The following is a 25,489-nucleotide window of genomic DNA, read 5'->3' on the forward strand; positions in this document are numbered from 1 at the left end:
CGCGCTTCTGACTGTACCCAGTGCTTGTATAATTAAATAAAAATCGAATGGTTAAATAAATAAATAAATAAATCTTAAAAAAAAATAAATAAAAGTGTATTAATTAGATAATAGATTAGGTTGAAATCTAAAATGTACAGGGCTCTACCTAAAGCACACATAAGCAGCCCATGGCAACAGAGTCTAAAGTGATATATATAAGTAAAACAAAGACAAAATTGTATTTTTGCTTTGGCTTTTATTTTTATTTTTTTATAAGATTTATTTTATTTATTTATTTATTTATTTATTTATACACGCACTGGGTACAGTCAGAAGCGCGGGAGGGTGAGAGAATTCATCAGAGCGGGAAGCAAAGCAGGCAGAAGGATTGAAGTACACTGCTGAGGGGAGCAGCGGGTGGCAGGAGAGGTCTGCGCGCCATGTGAGACCCTCCTCTGCTGGCTGGGCAGCAGCCAGGGATCGAACCGGCGCTGCAGAAGCTGCGGGCAGCTTCGCAACCCAGCGCCCAACCGCTGCGCCACCGGGGAGGCCCTGGCTTTTATTTTAACATAAAAGAATGATATAAAGCAGGTGTTGGGGGTAATTGAGAGTCTGGGAAAAATTATCTGTGTAAACCTTCAAATAAGAGTTTTTCTTCTTTTTAATTTTTATACCTTTTTCCCCTTTGTCTTTCTGCACTGACCAGGACCTCTGGTACCATTTTAAGTAAAAGTGGTAGCAGTAGCTAGTCTTGTTCCAGGTCTTATTCCCAGTTTTTTCAGTATCATCATTTTACTATTAAAATGTGACGTTTCCATTAGCACTTTTTTTTTAGTACTTTAAAAAAATTTTAGGGGCCTCCCTAGTGGTGCAAGGGGTTAAGTCTCAGCACTATGAAGCTATCTGCAGCCACTTCAGCACAAGTTCGATCCCCTGCTAGGGAGCTACCCACATGGCATAGCAGACCTCTCCTGTCTTACCCACTGCTCCCCTCAGCAGGGTATTTCAGCCTGTTCCCTGCTGTCTGTGGTGAATCCTCTCACCCCCAAATCTCTGGCCCATACCCCAGCTCTTGTACGCATAAATAAATCTTAAAAGAATAACCACTATTTTAAAAAAAAATTAATTTTGGGGTTACATTTGTGCTTTTCCATATTCACACATGTTCCATTTGTTTGTTTTTTAATAATCTTTATCATCTGCTCTCAAACTGTGATGAAGGGCCAGTTTTTAAAAAAATTTCCAATTCACAGCGCACTAATACTTTTATAAAATACAGTAAAGATGAGTTACTTGAAAAATAGAAAAGATGTCTTAATTATAGGCCAAATTCTTCTGGATTCAAAAGATGTAAAATTGATAGGGCATATTAAATACTATTTATATAACTTAAAATGTCTAAGGCAGTCACTATATTTCTTGATTCAGATCCAGATATACACATTCTGTATTTTAAAGCTCAGTGTTTTTTAAAAAAAAAAAAGAAAAAGAAAATGCCACACAGCAAAAAGTGTTTATTTTGTTGGACAAACCAAATCGGTTCTCAAAAAATGACTGGTGCTTATAAAAAATTATTTAGTAGTAACCCCAAAACCACCTGAATGCATATGACCCAGAGGGAAATAAACCTGTGTTTAGTACTTAATATTGGACACCAGTTTCATTATCACTTACTTAGGTGAAAACTGGTGCAGAAATTCTGTACTGGCTGTTTTTGATATCTGCTTTTTGTTTTGTAAAAATGATAAAGTTCAGAAAATAAAATGTCAGTGTTGAATAAAAAAAAAAGATGTAAAATTACTCTGTCATATTATTATAAAAGTTTCTAGCACTCTCAATGTCTGTACTTATGTCACTGCAGACCTGTAAACAATTTGAGAAGTCACTTCAGCCTGTGGACCACCCTTGGGTGGTAACATCAACTGATTAAGGGAATGTTTTAAGCTTACTAAAAGGTTTTACTTTTTAATTTTGAAACAAATCAAACTTTTGGAAGAGTTGCAAGTACAAAGAACTTTTTTTTCGAATGATTTGCTGGAAAACTACCAATCTAATGACCTGTTTCCCCTGATGATTTTAGAGTGTGTTTCTTACAAATGAGAATGTTCTGTATAATTACAGGAGGCCTTCATTATTTCAAAGAATCTTGGCAGCATTTAATGTCCTCCTGATGTTGAACAAAATGTTATTTGGGGACCTGATCTCATTATACATCATTCATTTAAAGTCGTAGCTTCCGAGAATCAATGGTAGTAAGTGAGGACTGACTGTGTAACATAGCCATCAAAATCAGAAAATTAACTTTGATATATTATTCCATATAATTCTTACATCTCATTTTGCTAATTGGCCACTTTAGAATCGTGGGCATTAATTAGAGTCTCTAGAGTTCTTCCGTGGGAAGTGTCCTCAGTCTTTCTTTGACTTTCACACACTAAACACCATCAGGTAGTGTATAATTTTGATTTGTCCCATTACTCATGATTTTTAATGTCCCTATGGTGGTATTTTCCAGGCTTCTTCATTTTGAAATTACTCTTTTACTTTTTAAATAGAATATTTTGTAGGGCAGTACTTTGAGACTATGCAACTATCTGGGTATCTTCATCATACTTCCAGTTTATGTCAGTATGCTTTCCCATTTTATTCTGTGGGTGACACTCTTTTCTCTTGATGCCCAAATTATGCCAGATTTAGTCAATGAAATCCTCTTCAAGTGCATTTCTGTGACATTTTGACATATCACCCTCATTCTTGAGCACTTGCTTTCTGGCACGCAAAATGTTTCAGGCTCATTTACTTTCCCTCCTTCAGTCTCGGAATCATTCATTTTCACCAGGAGTTCTGTTCCCTTTTTTTTAACTGAAAAGTAGTATTTAGAAGCCAAGATGTAAGTGCTAGGTACATTCATTACTTTTGAGATGTTGTAGTTCTTAAACCCTCTGAATGAACAGAACTAGGTAAATAAGTTCACAATAGTACCTTCGATTGTGATCCAGCACAACAGGGCTCATTCTGGATTTCTCCTTTCTGTATTTGTAATTCCTGCATCCATTGGCAGAAATACTTTTTTGAACTGCTCCACTCTGTATAGTTATTCTCTTTGCCATCGATGTCCTTTCTTATGTGGATGCCTCACCCGGCTGTGTTTTGACACCCTGTGATCCACACCTCACCACAGGAAGCCCTGCACACCAGGCCCCGGGTTCCAACAATCTGTACCACACTCATGTGCAGCATAACATTTATATGTTACTTCTTATTGACTGACCTGAAAACAAAACCCAAACACCTTGCAGATGCTTCCATACCCCCCTTGGTCTTTGTATCCCTTTGCTGGGCCTTCTGACATGAAAACTCTGTTGACACCATTTTCTCTGGGGTATTTGCCCTCCTCTGAGCTCGGATTTGGTCAGTAGCCAGCCTTAAGGGTTTGCTTTCATGCCCTTTTCCCCTGCCTAATGTATACCTATTTGACAGTGGCCAAATTCAAGTCTCACTCCTCCATGGGGTCTGCCTTGACCACTCCTCTGACCTGAGCATCTATTATCTCTTATGTGGCACGTGGCCTTTCATATATTCATGATTGTAAACGGTGGGGGTAGAGACATGTGTACTGCATGTTTCATCTACCAAACTGGGTCTGCCGTTTTGGGGGACACATAGCACTGGGTTACCTCAGGAACTTAGTGAAGGCCCAATGAACTCTCATGAGAAGTTCACTAATAACCTATATAGGAAAATTGTTAAGTAATTATTATCATTATTGTTAGCATTTCTTTATCCATCCTAGAACATAATCTCTCTGAGGGCAGAGACCTGCATTATCAGAGCCTATTATAGTACCTGAAAGTAGGCCTCCAAGAAATATTTATTGATTTAACTTATTATCAATGAATTTAGCTAATTTCCCAAAGGTCTATCAAATGATATGAGATGTGAAATACTAAGTTAAAGATCTAAAAGAAAAGGTTAAGTATTACCAAATATTTTATGCAATTTCTTTTTCCTCCTCCCTCACAAATCTGATAGGTTTATCTCAACATGTAGTTACCAACTATAACCAAGTAATTCAGCTCTTGGAGGAGGGAATAGCAAACAGGTAATGGGTTTGTTTGTTCCTGTTATTTTTTTTTTTTTCAGCTTCATTCTCTGTCCTGTGTTCTCATCCCCTTTGGAGTGTATGATGGTACTTGTCTCTGCAGCTCCCACATTCACAGTCAGGAGGCCTTTCTCAGAACAGTAATGCATATAGGGCAAGGTGCAGTGACCAAGATTTAGTGCTCTTCTCACCAGTAATGAGACTGGAGTTTGTTCTTAAAATAACAACATGAGGCAGTAAGTAGAGTCACTATATGCTTTGTCTTATAATACACAACGTCAGCTATTTGGATCAAACAAAAGATTATTGCCTGCACTGGCATTTCATCAGACTTGCTCAAATATAGTGTAAAATATTTTAGAAAATTATTTTTCTTCTAGTTTTGCATATTTGTAAAGATTTCCCCAAAAAGACTGCTTTGAATCTGCTATGAATAAGCATTTCAGGCTCTCTTAAAAGCCATTGTAAATTGTGATAGCATTCCAATTTTTAGTTACTTTGAAATAGCCAGACTGTTATTTATACCTGAAAAAATAGCCCTTTTTCCTGAAAAATAAAGGAGGTTTTAGAGTCTTCTGTTTATCCTATTAATAGCAGGTACAACTTAATTGAATATAGAGAAAAAAATTTTAAATTCTATCTTTGGATTTCACAGAACTGTCCTGGAGACACTTGTCTTTGGGCTTCAGGATATCTGAGTTACTTGCTCTTTAAGTGTCAGACTTCACTTTTTTCCTTTTATCCTTGAATCATGAGACCAGACTCTAGATTTTGCTATTTTCTTCAGTTCTCTAGCTCCTCTGAGAAAGAAGTCAATGAGATGGTCTTGAATTGAAGTATGATTGACTTAGACTTAAAGGAAAGACTCTCCTGACTTTAAGGGTTAATGTGGGATTGCATCGCTCAGGGAGGCTCTGAATTCCATCTAACTTGAACATGGTGTTGATGTAGTTCAGGATCTATTTTCAGAGACTTTTCTGGCACCATATGATTAATATTCTGTGTTTAATCACAACTTACTTTTGCTGTTTTTGAGCCTTCTTTTCCAGCAAGCTGTCTACTTCTGCTTATTTAAATTTTTCAGATGGGTTTGTTTGCCTTGGGTATCTTCTTCCAGGTTGCTGATATTCTAGTATCCCCCATTCAGCTCTGGCTTTTGCTTCTATTGCTTTTTTAAAAAATGTTTTAATGTGGTTTAGTATGTAGCTACTGTCCTCCCTGTTATACTCAGATATCAGGACCTCGCTGCCTCTGCCCTCTTTGAATCACTCTCCTAACTGTACTGGGCTACACATGGATGTTTTATGATTCTTGCTATGACTCTCAACACTAACATTCCTTGTGCTCCCCGTGGATCCTTAAGGATCCGGGATTCATAAACAACCCTTGCCCTAATTGTCTTTTCTTGTATACACAGAATCACAGCAGCCACCCATGTTCACGAGGCAAGCAGCAGATCCCATGCCATCTTCACAATCCACTACACACAGGTTGGTTACTTCTTTTTTAAAATTTTTTAAAAAGATTTATTTATGCATACAAGAACTGGGGTATAGGCCAGAGGTGTGGGGGGTGGGTGGGTAAGAGGGTTCACCAGAGACAGAGTGAGGAACAGAACAGGCAGATTGACTGAAGTACACTGCTGAGGGGAACAGCGGGTGAGACAGGAGAGGTCTGCTGCACCATGTGGTTTCCTCCCTGGCTGGCTGGGCATTGAACTCATACTGCAGAGGCTGCAGACAGCTTCACAGTGCCGTGCTTAACCCCTTGCACCACCAGGGAGGCCCACAGGTTGGTTACTGCTTATGTTTATCTAGATTGTTTCTTTCCTTGTCCCTTTTGCAAAATTTCTTGTCTCCCTTCCTATTGCTTTTCCTTTCTTCACATTTTGGCATGCACAGGTCCCCTGAAATTATTAGAATCTACATACAATCTATTCAGCTATATACCCAAAAGAGTAGAGGCATTTCTTCAAGACTAAACAAAATATTTTCTACTTATATGTTATTTTTAAGAAACAATTCAAAGAATTTCCATACCTATGTAATCAATGCACTTTACACAAAAACTAATATTGAAATGAAAATAATCATTAAAATTAAAAAGTGGAAGATTCATTTTCATTATGATAGAGTGAGGAGGCCAACAAATCCTATCCCAAAAAGCAACTATAACCCTGGATAAAATTGTCAAAAAAATCCAGCAACACAAAATCCAAAAACACAGCCACTTCTCTGCTCTAAAAATAGACCAAAGTTATACAATAAATTGAGACTCATTTATTTAAGAAAACTACTAAATTGTGGATAAGAACAGTGCATATGTATGTATTGTTACTGGGCTTGTATCCCTACCCATTCCATCTCTGTCGATATGGTAGTTCAGTCAGGGGAGAAAAGACTGAAAACCAGCATCTCTATTGGGGCACTGTTCGAGGGGCTCACTTGACTTGATGATGTCAGTCAAAGTGGTGCCGTTGGTGGTGAGCTAATAAGGCTCCATGACCTAAAATTGTGTGTCTGTTTAAGGCAAGAAGTGAACCGACAAGACTGTCTGGGGTTTAGCAGATAGTTAAATTGATAGAGCCATAAGGGGCTTGATTGACCCTCACACGTCCTGGCCTGAACAGAAGCTGTGCACATGCACAGCAGAGAATAAGGGGGCCCATGCTGCCCGCACAGCCCTGACTGACAGAATTTGCACTTACTTGCAAAAGAACGTAAAACATTAGAGGGCCCTGTGGCTAGTGAGTCTTGGGGTAAACCTAACGGCCCAAACTGTGAATGTGGGAAGATGCAGTGAAATGCCTTTTATGGTTCTTTCTCTGGTCAGAAGTCAGAAAGGGATTGAGCATATTTTGGCTGCTGGTGCTTCAGCAGTGGCATCTTTTGAATGATTAATCATTAGGAGAATGCAAATTAAAACTAAGTTAGATACCACTACCCACCTTTTAAATGACCAAGATTAAAATGAATGATAATACTAAATAGTGGCAAGATGTATAGGAGCTGGATTTCTCATCCACTACATTACTGGTGGGAATGTAAAGTGGGACAACAACTTTGGAAAATAATTTTACAGCTTCTTAAAGATTTAAATAGCTATTTCTCCGCCAATACTGAGACATGCAGAGGCAGATGACACATTTAAGATTTGACTCTACCATCAACTGCCAAGGCAGAGGAAGGCCCTGCTGTTGGGGCAGGGGGAAAAGGCAGTAAGGGATGTTAATGCTGCTCTACAAGAGGACTGCCCACATCCACAGTGATCTGGCACGTGGAACTCAATAGAATTCAACAAGCATCAAGCCCATCTTTGTGTACTTGCCTCTAGCTATGATGAGCTTATGTATGTAGTTGGTGGAGGCTCTTGGTGCAAATCAGTCTACTGAAGGTTAGTGATGGCAAGAAACTGAGGAAATAAGTAGGCTTCTGTAAAATTGACAGAGGGGAAATCCTTGTAAAGCATAAACTGTAAAGTAACTGGTTGGGATTTTGTGGTAGTTAAAGATAATGGCAAGGAATCCCAAGCCAAGGATGTCATTGAGGAGTGCTTCAAATGCAAGAAATGAACAAATAAAAAAAACTTGGCCTTGAAAACAAACAAACAAACATATTACCTACCATATGATCCACTCATTCCACGCCAGGGTATTTTCCCAAGAGAAAAGAAATCCTATGTCTACACAAATAGCAGTTTTATTTATAATTATCCAAAACTGGGAACAAGCCAAATGTTCACGAAGAGGTGAATGGATAAACAGACCATGGTATATTCAAACAGTGGAATTCTACTCACCAGTAAACATGAATGAACTACTGATACATCCACAGAATGGATGAATCTTAAATAATAATGCATAATGAAAGAAGCCAGTATTGCATTATTCCACCCATATGCTCTGTCCTGAGAAGACAAGTTGATAGAGAGTATTGGTGATAGCTGTCTGTGTTTGGGGGGTGAGAGTAGAGATTGAGTACAAGCATAATTGAGGGAACTTAAGCATTATTGGAAATGATTTAAAATTGGATTCTGGAGTTGGATGTACATTAAAACAAGACAACAAAAAATCCACATTGAATTTTTTTAAAGAAGGAGTAGTATTGCTCTTGAGGTTTGGGTGCCCCTCACTAGAATAGACAGACAGAGAACTTGGCCCAGCAAGCTAACACACTGGCTCAGGCTAACAAGAGAAAAACCCCAGTGAAGTCTCCCCACTTGCTGTGGGTCTCTACTGATGAGAGTCACAGCCCCCTGGAGAAGAGTCTAGCATTTTCCCAGTATATTGCCCTAACATTTCTGGTGCTCCTGAAAAGTGTGAGGCTCTCTTGGAGGTTTGCCCACTTACTTGGTGAAAGTCTGCTTGCATTTTTAATAACGTAATGCCCCATGGCTTACTGGTTGTACCTGATATATATTGAGAACTCATCTGGTTCAAAGCTTATTAGAATACAGATGTCTTGAGTGGGTTGGCTAATAATCTAAAATATCACTTTGGTTAGCTGAGTGTCTGGGGGGAAGATCCCATTGTTCCAAATGATGAGCTTTGAGTGTATTTTCTCCCTTAGGCAATCCTGGAAAACAACCTCCCCTCGGAAATTGCTAGCAAGATCAACCTTGTGGACCTAGCGGGCAGGTAATTAGGATTTCAAAACCAAGGGGAATTACTCCCTTGACAATGATCTTGTTCTTGCTCATTTTATAGGGAATAGATGTGGACCAATCTTTTCCACATTTTAATGCAAAAGTACAAAAGAAACATTCTATGAATGCTAAACTAAAAAATATGGTTTTCCAGGGATTGAAAAATTCTTCAATTTCAGGAGTTCTCAATATTAGCTGCTTATTAAAAACACCTGGAACCTTTAAGAATTCCCAGTGTCTAGACTCTACCGCAAACCAAATAAATTATTAGTGGGGGTAGGGGGCTGGCATCAGTAGTTTTTAAAGCTGACCAGTTTATTGTAGTAGACAGCCAGGATCAGAAACCCCTGCTCTAAGTGGGGGTAACTGAATTTTAGAATTCAGTTCTAGAAATAAAGCTTACCATCTTATAATGAACTGACATTCTTCTGTTTCTTTATCCCTTTGACTTAGTATTGATCTCAATACATTACTTTAAAAAAAGTTTTATAAAATATTGTGGCATTAGAGAGACTATACTACTATATAAGTATTAGAGTAGTCACATATCCAGAAAGAAGAAAAATGATGAAATAGGCAAATTTTCTTGTCTTATAACTGCTAAATAATTAATATGTTACAGCAGTTCCTTTAAAACTAAGTGCTGTCTGGAAGAAGTTATGTCAGCAAACTGGAAATATAAATTTTTAATATTTCCCATTTGCTTAAAAAAGGAATTTGAGATGTTGACAGTTAATGACACAGATACCATTAATCCTTTAATATGTGCAATTAAAACAATAAAGGCAGAGGGGGAGGGTAAATACCAAAAAGTTATGCTGATATTATTACTATAGTAATAATATAATATAGTAATATTATTACTAATATTATTACATTAACTGAACGTTCTCTGGTGGCAAAATAAAACAGAACTGTAAAGAATGACTTAATTTTTATTATCTGAGAAACAAGAATGTCAGTTCCTTATGAGATGGTAATCTTTTTTTCTAGAACTGAATTCTAAAAAAAAAAATTATTGTGTGGTTCTTTTACATGATGTACAACATGATGTCGAGTGTCTTTCAACAGCATTGAAAGGATAGTGTCTTCTTGTTTGCTTTTGTGTTTGCTGTCATTGTCTGTGTTTTAGCGAACGAGCAGATCCCAGTTACTGTAAGGACCGGATCGCTGAAGGAGCCAATATCAACAAGTCTCTCGTGACTCTGGGAATTGTCATCTCCACCTTAGGTATTTTACTGATACATTGCATCAGCAGAGTGGGAAGGGGACTTTGGAAAATAACTGATTTTCATCATGTCAAATGGGGTAGATCTTACAAGATTTCTTTTGATAAAGTTACCTTCTGGTTTGGCCATGAAACCATTAATATTATTGGCCATTAATATTTGTCTGTGGTTTTAGAACACATTCCAACACTGTCATTTGAAAAAGAGGGAATACTAAAAAATTGTGTAGCTAATATATTCCATGTCGTGAATCCAAAGTCTATTTCAGGGCTCAAACTTAAAGCATCCAGTCATATAGAGAGAGAGATTGGGAAGTGTGATGCTTAAGTCTGTTTTTCCAACCAATATTGCTGTAGCACATTTGTTTCATTTTTTTTCTTCCACTTTAATAATTCTTTGTCTTTTAAGCCCAGAACTCTCAAGTATTCAGCAGCTTCCAGAGCCTCAACAGCACAGCCAGTGATGGGGGTGACAGTGGGCTCCCCATCTCTCCTTCTGGGATCAGCAGTGGAGGGGGGCCCTCCCGGAGGCAGTCTTACATCCCATACCGGGACTCTGTGTTGACCTGGCTGCTGAAGGACAGCCTTGGAGGCAACTCCAAAACCATCATGGTTGCCAGTGAGTGGATGCTGGAGCTGGTTCTGTGTTGAGACAGGGTCTCGGCCTCAGAGAAAGGTTCATGACACCCATTTCATCAGAGGACCCTTATCATTGAAATTAGCAGTAAGACAAGTGCTTATGGGCTGGGTTGGATGGACTGGGTGTTTTTTTTTTTAACTTTTTCTTTCTCTCTCAGCTGTGTCTCCTGCACACACTAGCTACAGTGAGACCATGAGCACTCTGAGATATGCATCCAATGCCAAAAACATCATCAATAAGCCACAGGTCAATGAGGTGAGACCTTCATCTGCTATACTGGTCTGGTATGGTTTACGCAAAGTTCTTTTTTTTCCTCATTGATTTCTTTCTCTTTGTACTCAACACTCCCGAGAATAAGGGAGTGAACTTCTTTATTCTAGTCTCATACCCTTTTCTCAGATCCTGCTGACTTCCTTCAGCAAACTTTTATGAAAAATTTATTTTAGCTATTTCTCTAAGACCATTCCTCTCAAGATCCCTGGTACATGGTTGCCAGTACAAGAAAGATCATTTGAAAGTTTCTGAGTTTACTTTCATTTTGCATTTATGTTGATGTATTTTTCCTATTTAGTCTTTTTCTTTTCTACGCAGATTACAGTTACTGGGCTGATAGGGGATTCATTAATTTTGAAATTTGAAGAATAATGAGAATTTTCCAAAAACTACATATCTGCTTTGCCATTTCCGTGAAAAGTTTCAGGGCAGAGATCACAAACTGGTGATTAGATAATGCCCATCTTGGGTTGCTTTAAAAGGAAGTGGAATTAGGGAGGTACTAAATTCAGTCACAGCACTGGACGATTAGCACCTACCACTTCTACATACCCTGGTGTTTGTGTGACCTGTCTGGCCTCCTCCTCTGGGACAGTGATTCTCAAACTTCAGTGTACATCACAGTTACCTGGAGGGTTTGTTAAAAGCTGGGCCCCAGACCTTAAGAGTTTCTGATTTAATGGGTATTGGGTAGAGGCAGAGGAGCATCTAAGAAGTTCTTAGATAAAGGTGACACTGATCCTGGGAAAATTATTCCAAATGAGGAACTCCTTCCGAGCTAATAGTAGGTGGCATCTCATAGCTGACTGAGACCCGACATCAATGTTGACCGAGTTGTCTGTTTCAGGACGCAAACGTAAAGCTGATCCGAGAACTCAGGGAAGAGATTAGAAGACTGAAGGCTGTGCTGCTGAGCTTCGAACTGGTAGGCACAGCTGAAACTTCTCTACTCAAGAGCCCCTTTTCTTCTACAGAAAATCTCGCTCTGCTGCATTCCTGTTCTCAGCACCGGTGGGGCAGAGGCAGGAGCAAAGACAGGCCAGGGATTACTCTGATTACCTGAATGGTTTCAGAAGGCCTGGGCATCCTCTCCTTAGATCTCTGGCGCCCAAAGGAAATTTGCCTTAATGGCTCCTGTTATTTATGTGGCAAGAATGGGGCCCTCCAGAAAAATATTCTTGGAATTCTCCTTTGTACCAATCTGAGCCCAAATACTAAGCTTCTGATTCGTTTCTGATTTTAATGATAAAGCTTTTCCTTTATCCACACCTTATCTTCCTTTCTAAGGGTAAGGGTGGGGTCTACAAAGGACATGTCTATTTGTGCAGAGAAACTTCAGCCCATTGAATGAGGAAAAAGATGAAAATCTGAAGGAGCTGGTTCTCCAAAATGAATTGAAGGTGGGTGTGTCGTGTGAACTCAGTTGTGGTTTTTTTAAAAATTTATATATATTTTACATCATTGTTCATTTTTTAAGCAATGTTTGATTTTTCCCTCCCTCAGGTGTAGTCCTCATAGAGTTTCTTTCACCCATGCACCCGTGCACCATCACCTCAGTCCCCTGTGCTCCTCCCTCCCTCCCTCTGATCCCTCTCCCTCCTCCTGCCCTGCAGGCTCTCTCTGGTTTATAATTGTCTTTTTGTTTTTGTTTTGTTGTGTTTTGTATTGTTATTATTTTTTCCCCCTAGTGGACTCAGTTGTGTTTACCATCACTCTGGGAACAGGTTCTGACATCCCTCCTTTATTGCTGGACCAGAGCTGCTTGCTTATAAGGACATGGAGCCTTATTTAGTTTAAAGACACTTTTTTGTCTCCAGTGAGCCTTGAGAGAGGGCATGTACTTCTTTAGGGACTGGTGACCGACTTTTTGTTTTCTCAGGAGTTCATATCTCACTTCAGTGAGTGTAGCCCAGGGAAAAGAAAATTATTTTCCAGTCAATAAATCAGCCAACCCACATGTATTCCTTTCTAGTGTAAATCTACCAACCAGTGTGATTTAACTGAACTGCAGATAGATATTCAGCATGATGTCGTAAAAGATACCGGAATCTCCCCACGTCCCGTTGCTTCAAGTCTGGTTAGACACACACAAAGAATGGTTAAATGTAATAACTGTGAGTTAAACAAAAAGATTTTAGGGAAGGAAGAAATCATTACAACTTAGCATTTTCAGTGCAGGCATCATAGCGCTGGAACTAGAAGTCAGAGAACTTAACCTAGACCTTGAATGATTTTCTTAGCGTTTATTAGATGGAGAGATGGAATCAGACATTTTGAGTGAGGGAGAGATCACATTAGCAAAGTCAAGGAACCGAGAGAGTGGAGTGGTGTGAGAGTCCTTCCTTGTGGATACATGTAGTATGAGGAAGGCTAAGTTGCTAAAATAAGTGCTCATGGCTGGAGATGGTGGAACTAAGATTAGAGCCAGCCTAGGATGTTTGAACTTGACATAATAGGATTAATCATAGTTTCTTAAAACAAGTTGGTGATGTAACAAAGGTGTATGATGGGGAAATTAACATGACAGCTGTATGTAGGATGACTCTAAGGGAGAGAAAACTGGAAACAAACAAACCAGACAGGAAAGCGATCGTAGTTCTGACCCAGAGAGGGCCTGGGTCTCAATCTAATTTTGGGAAATTAGATTAGATAGTGGTTCCTAGGGACATTTATTTATTTATTTAAAGATTTATTTATTTATGCATGCAAGAGCCTGGGTGTAGGCCAGCGCTGTGGGCAGTGAGAGAATTCCCCAGAGACAAAGTGGGGAGCAGAACAGGTCAATTGACTAGAAATGCACTGCTGAGAGGAGCAGTGGGCGGGACAGGAGAGGTCTGCTGTGCCATGTGGGTCACCTTCCTGGCCAGGAATCGAACTCAAGCTGCACTGGCTGCCGATAGCTTAATAGTGCTGAGGCTTAAGCCCTTGTGCCACCAGGGAGGCCCTCCCAGAGACATTTGAAAGGAAAAAAGGGCAGGCGTTATTTGGTGATAGGTTCAACTTAGATACCACAACCAGATGTCCCAATTTTCAATATTCTGTTGTATTATCCTTATACATTATTAAAGTATCTTGGCCTTGTCAATATTTTTTCATGTTTAATATATTTTATTTTATATAATTCTTATATCATCTTTCTTTTTACACAATGCATTGAATTTCTTTTGGTTATATTCCCCATACAATTGCTCCCCCCTTATTTTGATGGCTTTGTCAATATTTTGTTACCCAGACTTCAGGACTATATCACACATCCAGAAATTTCTCAAAAAGTTCTTTATTTAGACTTTTCTGACTTGTGTTCTGACTTTTGGCTCAGCAACATATTCCTCTATACATAAGAGGTGAAGGAAGAAAGTCAAAATAATCTAGGCTCACTAGTTTTTTTTTTTTTTTACATTATAGAAACTGTAGGCCTCAACCTAAATCCATCATTGCTGGCTTTTTTTTTTTAAACTATTTTTTAAATTTTATCCAGCCTTTTAATTGATTTTTTAAAATTGAGGTGAAGGAAGAAAGTCAAAATAATCTAGGCTCACTAGTTTTTTTTTTTTTTTTACATTATAGAAACTGTAGGCCTCAACCTAAATCCATCATTGCTGGCTTTTTTTTTTTTTTAACTATTTTTTAAATTTTATCCAGCCTTTTAATTGATTTTTTAAAATTTTATATATATTTTTTACATCATTTTTCATTTTTTGCGCAATGTATGCATTTTCATCTTGGTTATAGTCCCCATACAATTCCCACCCCGCCTTGTTTTGATCCTGCTCCCTTCTCCCCCCCCCCCAACTGTAGTGTTTCCCTAGTTTATAGTTACTTGTTGGTTTTGATTTTTACTTTATTATAATTAGTCTTTTTCCTGGTCCCTTATTTAGGTTTTCTAAATTCCTGGTATGAGTGAGACCATCCAGTATTTTTCTTTTTCTTTCTGGCTTATTTCACTGAGTGTGATCCCTTCTAGCTCCATCCATGTTGCTGCGAATTGCATGAGTTTATCTTTTTTGATTGCTGAGTAATATTCCATTGTGTATATGTACCACATCTTCTTGATCCAGTCATCTATTTTTGGACATTTGGGTTATTTCCTTAGCTTACCTATTGTAAATAGTGTGGCTATAAACATAGGGGTACAGGTGCCCTTTTGAATTAATGTTTCTGTGTCCTTTGGGTAAATACCTAAGAGTGGAATAGCTGGATCATATGGAAGCTCCATCTTTAGATTGCGGAATCTCCACACAGCTGTCCATAGTGGTTGGACCAGTTTGCACTCCCACCAGCAGTGCAGGAGAGGAAATGCAAGTGGCCAGCAGGCATATGAAAAAATGTTCAACATCATTGCTGGCTTTGTGACATGAGGCATGTAGGAGTGGGCCAGAGGGGAGAGAGGTTTAGCAGTGCCTCTAGGGAGCTGTGTGAGGCTGGCTGAACTATAAGCCACAGTGCCCTCCCTATCACCTCTGCTAGGCCTGAATCCAGCCCATTCTATAGATGTGTTACGGCTACCCTGTCATTTTACCATTTTCAGACTTCAACTCAGTGGTCATAACTAAAAGTAGTACTTCTAGGGTACATAAAATACTTATACCTGAACTTGGCATCGTTTCATATTTCTTAAGTATTCCATTTAGGAGACAAGTACTTAGCTGAATCCAGTTCCTTTTTCTGGGCCTCCTATTTCTCCCATTCCTGGAATAAGCTTCCTGCTAAGACATCAGTTTCTACCAAGAGAAGAAAAAATACTCAGTAATATTTGTTAGTGTCTCCAGGTAGTCTTAGCTTAAGGCCTTTTCCGAAAACTCTTGCTGATACATAACCCTCAGTATAGTCTTGTTATGTGATTTGTTAGTTGTTATTTTGTTTCTATGTGGTGTTTCAGAGCAGTTTCTTCATTCTACCTGGGGAGGTTGTTCTTGGTGCTTTCTGGGTCTCTGAGCCATGTTAGAGCTCAAGGTACTGCACTGTGGGAAAGAAGTTTAGGTCATAAAAGGATTCCCAGTATAGATCACATAGAAATTATCAACAGAGATGCCTGCCTGAGTAGCAATCCAATTAATTTTTAAAAATAACATTTCTGGTGTTTTTTTCTAATTATCAAAAATCCATGCTTATTACAGAACACTTTAAAAATAACACTTATTGAGACATTTTCTATTTATGAAAATCACACTTGTTTATTGAAGGACACTTAGAAAACACAGAGAGCTCACAGAGGAGGTGCAAAGACTTTGTGTGGGCTTTGAATAGTACTAGTGAGGGAAGTGAGAAAGTAATGCCGCAAGGGTCTCCCTGGTGGTGCAGGGCTTAAGTCTCAGTGCTATCAAGCTATCTCCAGCCACTGCGGCCTGAGTTAGCTCCCATTCCAGGGAGCTATCCACATGCCAGAGCAGACCTCTCCTGTGTCCCACTGCTCCCCTCAGCAGTGTATTTCAATCAGCCTGTTCTGTTCCCCACTCTGTCTCTGGTGAATCCTCTCACCCCCTGAACCTTTGGCCTACACCCCAGTTCTTGTATGCATAAATAAATCTTAAAAAGAAAGTAATGCCATGAGGTAGCAGGCCAAAATGACTACTATCTTTTAATATGCTCCTCATACTAAGCATCTGAGACTACCTCCCCATCTCTGCAGATCGAGCAGCTGACTAAAGACTGGACCCGGAAGTGGAATGATTGGAAGGCCCTCTTGGAGCAGTACAGAGTGGACATCAACAGGAGGAGGGCCGGGGTGGTCATCGACTCCAGCCTGCCACACCTCATGGCCTTGGAGGATGATGTGCTAAGCACAGGTGTTGTGCTCTATCACCTTAAGGTAAGCAGGCCCTCTTTCTGAGCCACTGGCCCCAGAAGCCAAGGAGTTTTTAAAAAGTCAAGGGCAGCAGACACGTGTCTATGAACTGAGACAGATGGCAGAGAGCTGCCTGCAATTTCGCTCTCAGGAAACTGGGTTAGTCAACCAACTGTGATCTGTTTTACTTTTGTATGAATAGAGAAGGCTACTGGAAAGCAGAACAATCATTTATTCTTCACATGCTACTTCTGTTGCTCTTATATAACTTTTATTCTTGTTGCATTAATTTCCTCATTTTAAAAGTAAGAATGATACGGCTTACATTCCTTTTCTGGCTTCCTCAAGTAACAGGGCTGCAGTCACAGGGTGAAATCATAACCTCAGGATCCCACCGGTTCTTCTGAGCGCTCAGACTCAGGCTGCTCACTAATGACCCTCAGAGGCTAAAGGAGCAATCAAAAGATCTGCAACAGTTTCCCCCCCATATATCCCCGTTTAATTCAAACCCCAAGTCAGTGAAAAATGCACCTCTTACTTCTCTACTGGATTTTCCTGGGAAAGATGGAAGATCAGAGAAAGATATACAGGAAGCCTGAAGACAGCACGAGGGAGAGCCCCAGAGTTGAAGAAAGATCGTGGCTCTTTGTCACATGGTTCTTTGTCACCTGAGGCCATGTCCTTATTTGTGAATGAAGCAGTTTGTGAGTGGGTGACCATGGTAGACCGCAGCTGCTTCTATCCTGTCCTCCTCAAATATGTTTGGCCCTCTGTGGGGGGACAGCCCCCTGTGAATGGCAGAACTTACCACGTGGCCACAATCCCATTGTTCATTGAAATTCCAGCCTTCATTCTCATACTGGCCCCAGCTGACATTTTTTTTTTTAAAAAAGATTTATTGGGTACAGTCAGAAGTGCGGGAGGGTGAGAGAATTCACCAGAGCCAGAGCGGGGAGCAGAGCAGGCAGAAGGACTGAAGTACACTGCTGAGGGGAGCAGCGGGCAGTAGGAGAAGTCTGCGCGCCATGTGGGACCCTCCTCCAGTGGTCGGGGAGCAGCCGGGGATCGAACCGGCGCTGCAGAGGCTGCGGGCAGCTTCGCAACCCAGCGCTCAACTGCTGCGCCATCGGGGAGGCCCCCAGCTGACATTTAAAAGGAACAAAGCACTTATGGAGGGTATGAAATGCTGCTGTGACCCCTGCAAGAATGAACCCCTAATGCTGCAGCCATGGGCATGAGTCATTAGCTTGTCATGTTTAGAAAGTCTGTGTTCTCTAGATCAGCTCTCAGGGAAATTGTCAGAGATTGAGCCTTTCAGAGAGTGAAAATAGTTTATTTTCTGACACGCAGAGCATAAATTATCTCAGTGAAAATGCCTCAGGCATATGTGACTGCTGCCTTAACAACAGACCTAAATAGCAAGAGTCTATACATCCTTCTGTTAGAACCACTGGGAGAGGCTGGGGTTCAGAAAGAGGCCAGATCCATGGTAACGTTCCATGTTGGAGTAGAACCACTTTGCTGTGCTGGTTGATTGTGGAAAGAGCAGATGAAGCTAGAGGCCAGATGGTAGAGCTCCTTGTTAGCCGCAGAGTGAAAGGATGAGACTCTTAGACTGAATTGTAGATGTAAAGACAAATGCCAACCTCATCTGAGGGAGCCCCTCTTTTCATCGCTGAATCAGTGTGCACTGAGGGCGATGCTCCCGCTGTGGTACATTTCCTGTGAACCTGGGCATGAGGTTTCAGTTTCCTTCTAACCGTGCATTTCTGCATTTTATGAATCCATCTGCCACCGCTTTGTTTAGATCCTGGTTTAGGTAATAGTGTTATAAGAATCACCCAGGATTCTCTGTTTTTTTTTTGCATTTGCTTTGCTAACTTGCTTATAGACCTGGAACCAGTCCCTGGCAGTTTCTTGGGAGCTGTTCTCCTCGGTCACCTAAGGGAAGCACGTTGGGTGGACATGGGTAAGGGGGGAGGTGGAGCACAGGTGGCTGATGTCCTGGGCTTCACCCTCACAGTTGCCTTTGTGCCAGCAAGCTCCCTCAAAAGGAGGCATAGGGGGCAGCAAGCTCAGGAGGCAGCTTAGTCCTTATTACTTTTTGGGTAGTTCCTGCCCTGCAGATCTAGAAGTTGTGACGTGCTGTGGACTTTTCATCCTTTGGGAACAAATGTGCCTCATCATCGGGGCTGACCCTGATCCATAGCGAGGGTATTGAACCCTAGCCCATGACTCTTGTTTGCAGTGTTTGTGGAGCTAGCTTGGCTCCAGCCGCCCTCAGGGACAGAACAGGAAGGAGGGCTCTGGCTGGCTGTGCATGGAGGGCCACAGTGAGGCCCACACCTTGTTCTTGACTTTGAGGAGTCTTCCTTCTCAGGAGCTGCTTAGGAGGAGCTACAGGGGCCTCCCTCCTTCTGGCTACTGTCAGGGTTGTCTAGTGGGGACCTCTGGGGCTACTTTTTAAATCATCAGTTACTAGGGAGGTGGTATGTGAGATAGGAAAAGCATAGGCTCAGAACCCAAGGGACCTGAATCTAGCCAAGAGTTCCCCCGTAGTGTGTGGCTTCCTTGGGCAGCTTGTCCTTCATGGACTTCAGATTCCTCATCTATAAAAGGGGGGATAGTAAATTACCTGAATTTGGGGTTGTTGACAGATTAAGTAAGAGATGCCTATAGAGAATTGAGCGCAACACCTATAGGGAATGGTTATTAAATAAGTGACCAGTGCACATCTGAATTTCAGCGCCTCTGTTGCTGTGTCACTGCCTTCCTTGACCTTTGTGGTCTTAAGCAGAATTGTCATAAACCAAGGGCCAGTGGCCTCATCTGCTACTAACCCAGTGATTCATTATACTAACTCCGGCTCCCCCTCCTCTCTTGTACTCTCTTCCAGTCCCTTTTGATTCTAGATGTGCTTTTCTCCTATTTGTGCTTCCCCCTTCTTAGAATCTGGTGTCAGTTAAACTTCATCTGCGGACCAAGAAGGTAAAAAGCCTGTGCCTCTTCTTCATAAACATGTGTCTCTGAGACCGACTTGACCAAACTTGGACACATTAGCATAAGCCCCTTGGGTGCCCACATCCTCAGACTGGACAACCTCTGACCAAGAGCCATGCCTCTTCCCTAACTTCAGGCTGTGGGACAGGAAGGAGTTCGCAGCATTTGTTGCAGGGCTGGTGCTGCCTTGTCATATTGTTTATCCCTGCTCTCAGGGACTTCCTGGGCTGCAGAGTGAGTGGGTAGAGCGGTCAGAACAGCCTGGACCCAAGTTGACAAGTGGTGTGGGCAGGTCTGGGAGCAGGGTGGGAGATGGTGATAACACCCAAATAGGTAGACTCCCCTTGATGCTCTGTTGCTTTTTGTTTTCACTAAAACAGCTTTGGTTTTTCCTTTAGGAGGGGACCACAAAAATAGGAAGGATTGACTCAGACCAGGAACAGGATATTGGTAAGTGACAGGACATGTGGATCTGACTTTCTGTGGCAGATATTGATGCCTGACAGGTTTCTTCAAAGGAATCTGAGAGACAGGAATCTTTGAAGCATCGAGGGGCCCCTCCTCTTTTTTTTTTTTTTTAAAGATTTATTTATACAAGAGCTGGGGCACAGGCCAGAGGTGCAGGGGGTGAGAGGATTCACCAGAGACAGAGTGGGGAGCAGAACAGGCAGACTGACTGAAATATACTGCTGAGGGGAGCAGCGGGCGAGGCAGGAGAGGTTTGCCGCACCATGGGTAGCTCCCTGGCCGTCCGGGAATTGATCCCATGCTGCAGAGACTGTGGACAGCTTCACAACGCTGTGCTCAACCCGCTGCACCACCAGGGAGGCCCCGCCCCTCCTCTTTTGTGGTGAGGTTCTCGGTTTGGTACAGGGTTGAAGAGACCCACTCTGGGCTGGGGCGAGATCCAGGGTGGTGGAAGGTGGTGACTCCTCTTACTGTCATGATGTAAGATCTTCCAGATGTGGATTCTGCTCTCGTAGGATGGAGGAGGGTGTTTCCTTTCATGTGCCCGTGCCCATGTGACCCCTACCTCTTTCTAGTCCTACAGGGGCAGTGGATCGAGAGAGACCATTGCACTATCACCAGCGCCTGTGGGGTAGTGGTTCTGCAGCCTGTGCAGGGAGCCCGCTGCACAGTCAATGGCCGGGAGGTCACTGCCTCCTGTCGTCTGACCCAAGGTAGACGTGTCCACAGTCCCTTTTGTGCCAAGATGTGATAGACCAGCTGCGGTCTCGTGGCCACACCTAGAAAGGACAGTGAAGCAAGTTTATGGATGGTGCATCAGCCTCCCCCAGAGATCTGAAAATTTCCTAATATAATATCCTCTCATAAACACAAATCCTTCCTATAAACAAAAACTCCAATTCCAGGGCCCCAGAGTGGAGAATAACGCTGAAATTTCTAACTGTGTTTGTTAGCTCTGTGTCCTTGGGAGTGGCCCAACCTCAATTTCCTCATCTGTAAAATGGGAGTAGTAAGAGGGTTGTTATGAGGAGTGAATAAAGTCCTCCAGGTAATGTTCTTAACATTGTTACTGGCGCTTAGTAAAGAGTATCACTATTATGACTGTTACCCATCTATCCAATTTCGTCTGTCCTTTGAGGCTGTGCTCAGATTCCCCCACTTCCTTAAAGCAGTTCCTGACTGCCTCACCTGGAATTCACCTTGCTTTCCCTTGGAGTACCAGAGTTTGTCCTGTTCATGTCACTCATTCAATGTATAGACTACGTGCTACCCAATGACTACTCAGCTAACCTGGCAGCTTGTTGAGGGCAGTGCTTCGTCTTGCAGAACAGTGTCCTGCATGTAGTATTCTTAAATGTAAGCAGTTACCTGACTTCTGTCTCTGGGCCACAGGAGCTGTTATAACCTTGGGGAAAGCACAGAAGTTCCGATTCAACCACCCAGCAGAGGCCGCTGTCCTGCGGGAGAGAAGGCAGGTTAGCACCGTGCTTTCCAGTCGACTCCCAGCGTATTCACTTGTCCTTTGTGCGGGAGGAGGTTGAACTGTCTGTTTCTGTGGAGGTGAAATCACTGTGATTTCCTCCCCATGCCCAGGCTGGAGAGGCTGTAGGTAACAGTGGCTCTTTGGAATGGCTGGACTTGGACAGAGATATCGCTGCCTGCCAGTTCGGTCTGTGCCCTTCACTTTGGAAGGAAAGGTAAGAAACAGCTGCTACTCATTCTGCTGTGCAACCTGCTGGTTTTGCTTCGGAGTTCATTACAACATGGGGTAGGCAGGAGATGAGTGTGCAGCCACGGGCTGAATGAGGCCTGGTCTGAACTGATTGTCCCATGTGGGCAGATAGCTTGAAGATGCTGAGTTGCTGCTCACCTTTAGTTGTCAGGGAAGTAGTCCTGGCCTTCATTCATTTCCTCTTTGGTCTTGTGACTCTCTTCATCACTGAAAGAAGTATGTGGTTTAAGTTTTCCGTGGCCACTTTGCTTTATCATTAAGATGCAAATGTGATATGTTTGTAGATCTCTTTGACACTCCTTCAGAACATACCTCCTTGGTTCCCCCCTTCCATTCTGGTCTGCTGTGTGTGAGTTCATGGTGTGTGTCATGTAGCTTCCAAGTCTATGATGGCTTCCTCTTAGGTAGTGTGGGACTGAGAATCTTTTTTGCTCACAACCAAGACTCTAGAAATGCAAAAGAGGGGCATGAACTCCAGGAACGATATCTTGGCGTTCTACCCCCTCATACCCACTTCACCTATAATCGGTGTATAAAGCATGGAGTCAAAGTTTCATATGGGACTAGTGGCAACTGCTTTTCTTTCTCAGTCATTCTTTATCCATTTCCACATAGAACCTCCCCAGATGTAGGTGTCGTGCAGGTTTGACACTGGGAACAGTGTTATCCTTCTGTTCCCATCAGCCAAAGTCTGCCTTGAGGACGTCCTATAGAAAATGTCAGCAGGGGACTTGGTGCCTGTGAGACTGCTGGTGTCATAAAGCTTATCGGGGAGGGCCAAGAAGGCCCTGGGTGCCTTGATTCCTTCAGCTGGCTCGAGCTGCTTTTTCCTCCAACCAGGAGCATTTGGTGGCAGCTGAAGTCAGTGAGTCTGATGTCGGCAGTGAGGGACTTTGGGTACAGGAGCAGAGATTCCCAGATGCAGGGGGCAAGCTCAGCAGGCAGGTCTTCCTGGGGGTGGCTAAGGGCCCCAGGGACAAGGTGCCTGAGTCTAGGGGAGAGTGATCGCAATGTTGAATGATTGAGGGCTGTGTGGGGTGATGGACGAGGTGGGACGGATGCAGGGTGGTGCGTATCAAGGCCAAGGCAGATTTGAATGAGGCCCAAGGCTGGACCTCTTGTCTGTCAGAGTGGTCCTCCCTTTGTAGTGAAGTCATGAAAGGAGAACTTGTTCTCAGTGAGGTTTCCATTGGAAAGATGCACTGAAGACCGATGTTTCCCAGATTTCAGGGTTTGTAGAGAACGGCCGTGCAACGTGGAGTCATGGCTATGGAAGCGGAGTGGCTGACACTGCCTCTCAGCCTGGCTCTATAACAGAAAACTGTGTGACTGTAGCAGGTTACTGAGTCTCGGAGGCTGTTGGCTCACCTCTGAGGGGAGATACTACCTCTGGCCCCGACAGAGGCCAAGTTCCTGCAACAAGCTGCCCAGGAAGCCTCCTCTGTTTTGCTTTCCTTTCCCCCCTCTCACCCCTACTGGCCCATCCACCCCAGAGAACATGTGTCTTCCCCTGCTTTTTCAGACTCTCAAGCCCCATCGGCACGGAGGTGACCTTTCATTCTCACCAAGAATGCCCCTTTTCCATTCAGCGAGGGCAGAGGGTTAGCAAACCAGGGCCTTGTCCACCTGCTGCCCCCACTCTCTAGTACCAGCTTCGGGAGCTTATGGGCTGGACTGGTCCTGCCCAGCTTCCGTAGCCAGCCTCGGTGTGCCAGCCCCTGGTGGAGGTGGGCTGGTGCGAGGCCCCAGCCTGTGATTGGGCAGAGGGACCAGCCTAAGAACCCATGAGAGGAGAGAAAAGTGCACGTTGTCAGCTGGGCTTCCATCTGGGTTTGTGCCTGTGTCTCCATGAGAGTCTCTCATCTGCTCTTGGGTGGGGCCAAAGCCTCCCCTTGTCTGAGGCGTTTTTCCCCTCTTTTTTTTTCCTCTTTGAAGGAGGACTTGCGGGAAGCCTGCAAAGCTGGAGCTGACTCAGGGCCAGGAGAAAGGAGCAGTTTGCCTCCTATTCCCCTTGCAGCAGTGATCTGGGTCAGAGAGGAATTTATCCTTGAAAACTGTGGCCTTTTCCTAATTGGAATTTGGGGGCTTAATCTTAAGTGCCTAGAGCCGGGAAGGCCCTGTCACAGCTGTCACCGCACTGCTGCCTTAGTGAGTAGACGCTGCTGCATTCTGCTGCAGCAGCTGCCAGACCTTTAGGTGGCAGGGAGGGGGAGGGCGCCATGGAGCCCTGGAAGCAGGTGACCAGGCAGCAGCCAGGGGATGCTGGAGCCTCCCCGGATGAAGGGCAGTCATCTGATACAGACTGAGGTCCTTGGCTGGCAGGTAACTGAAGATTTGCCCTTGGTAATCTACCCAGTCAGGTCGCACAAGGTTGGTATTTTCTCTTTCACCTGCTTTTTGGAAACTTGACTGATGTTCTCAACCGAGGGGCCATTTTCAGTGTGACGGTGTGTGGCATCCTGGGCGAATGTGCTGCATCTGTCGTGGACGTTCTTGCAGGTCCCGGGCTGCTTTGAAGGAAACTAAATCAGGTCTGCAGAAGCCGACTGGCTGCCACTTTCCTAGGGGAAGGGTAGAGGGAGCTCTCTTCTAGGGAGAAGCAAACTGTAAATCTGAGCATTGAGAGACAAGAGGAGAGAGCCGAATCCTCTCGGGGATTCAGAGTAAAGGTCCCATCGGCGACCCTTGCAGCCCCTTGCAGCTGATGATCTGGATCGTAGCTGGGTTTGTCTAACACCCTCCGATGGGCTTGTGTTTGAAATTCAGTCATTTCTGTGGTAGGATGAGATTTGGAGCTGTAGTGCAGGCCTGACACATCAATTTATGTGCAAAGTATTTCCCATTAACTGCTTTTTCTGTTTTGCATTAACTGGTTTTAAATTCCAGGTGCTCTTTCTACCCTTTTACCTCACATGTGACATCGGGTGCCTTGGCACGTTCCACTGTGTTTTGGGCCTTTTTACCCACAGCAGTCTTGCCCGTCCTAATCTTCGCAACTACTGCACATGGGTCCTCACAGCCGCCTCTGGGGGACGAGACGGTCACTGTGTCAGCCCCCACCCATCTGTTCCTCCCCCGCCATCTGCTCGTCACTGTCCTCCTAGGCTGCATTAAGAAATCTTAATTTCTTCTAAGCTAGACAGCAAACTTTCTGTAAAGGACCAGCGAGTATTTTATTCTTCATGGGCCACACTGTCTCTGCCTCAACTATTCAGCTTTGCCAGGGTGGCACAAAAGCAGCCTAGATAAACATATGCCAATGCATGGGAATGGTGTGTTCAAAAACAAAAGAAGTTTTATCCACAGAAGCAGGCAGTGGACCAAATTTAGTCCAAGGCTCCATAGTGTATGGCTCTGCTTTGCTGCCCACTGTGACTTCATTCTGCTCTACAGAATGGTTGCTCTCCTAAGTAGCGTGAGCCCTTAGAGTGCCCCACTCATGCTGTCTGAGCTCTGGTTCTAGTGTCAAGTCATTTTTTAAAAATATTTATTTATTTATGCATACAAGAGCTGGGGTATAGGCCAGAGGTATGGAGGATGAGAGGATTTACCAGAGACAGAGTGGGGAGCAGAACAGGCAGATTGACTGAAGTACACTGCTGAGAGGAGCAGCAGGCGAGTCAGGAGAGGTCTGC

General features: G+C 43.0%; 1 protein-coding gene across 1 annotated transcript in view; it reads left to right on the top strand.

Moving 5' to 3' along the window:
• STARD9 (StAR related lipid transfer domain containing 9) overlaps positions 1 to 25,489 on the top strand; it is a gene marked incomplete at both ends in the record, with an annotated part of 95,412 nt that overhangs the window by 44,303 nt on the left and 25,620 nt on the right. The window contains 13 exons of the mRNA XM_084240137.1: positions 4,015 to 4,084; positions 5,502 to 5,574; positions 8,653 to 8,720; positions 9,861 to 9,958; positions 10,366 to 10,575; positions 10,754 to 10,851; positions 11,717 to 11,794; positions 12,198 to 12,269; positions 16,499 to 16,678; positions 20,053 to 20,104; positions 20,698 to 20,835; positions 21,515 to 21,597; positions 21,716 to 21,819. Coding sequence (XP_084096263.1) covers positions 4,015 to 4,084; positions 5,502 to 5,574; positions 8,653 to 8,720; positions 9,861 to 9,958; positions 10,366 to 10,575; positions 10,754 to 10,851; positions 11,717 to 11,794; positions 12,198 to 12,269; positions 16,499 to 16,678; positions 20,053 to 20,104; positions 20,698 to 20,835; positions 21,515 to 21,597; positions 21,716 to 21,819 — 1,324 coding nt within the window. The remainder of the gene's footprint in view (positions 1 to 4,014; positions 4,085 to 5,501; positions 5,575 to 8,652; positions 8,721 to 9,860; positions 9,959 to 10,365; positions 10,576 to 10,753; positions 10,852 to 11,716; positions 11,795 to 12,197; positions 12,270 to 16,498; positions 16,679 to 20,052; positions 20,105 to 20,697; positions 20,836 to 21,514; positions 21,598 to 21,715; positions 21,820 to 25,489) is intronic.

This window comes from Talpa europaea, assembly GCF_964194135.1.
Source record: "Talpa europaea genome assembly, chromosome: 8".
In the NCBI taxonomy this organism is placed as follows: domain Eukaryota; kingdom Metazoa; phylum Chordata; class Mammalia; order Eulipotyphla; family Talpidae; genus Talpa; species Talpa europaea.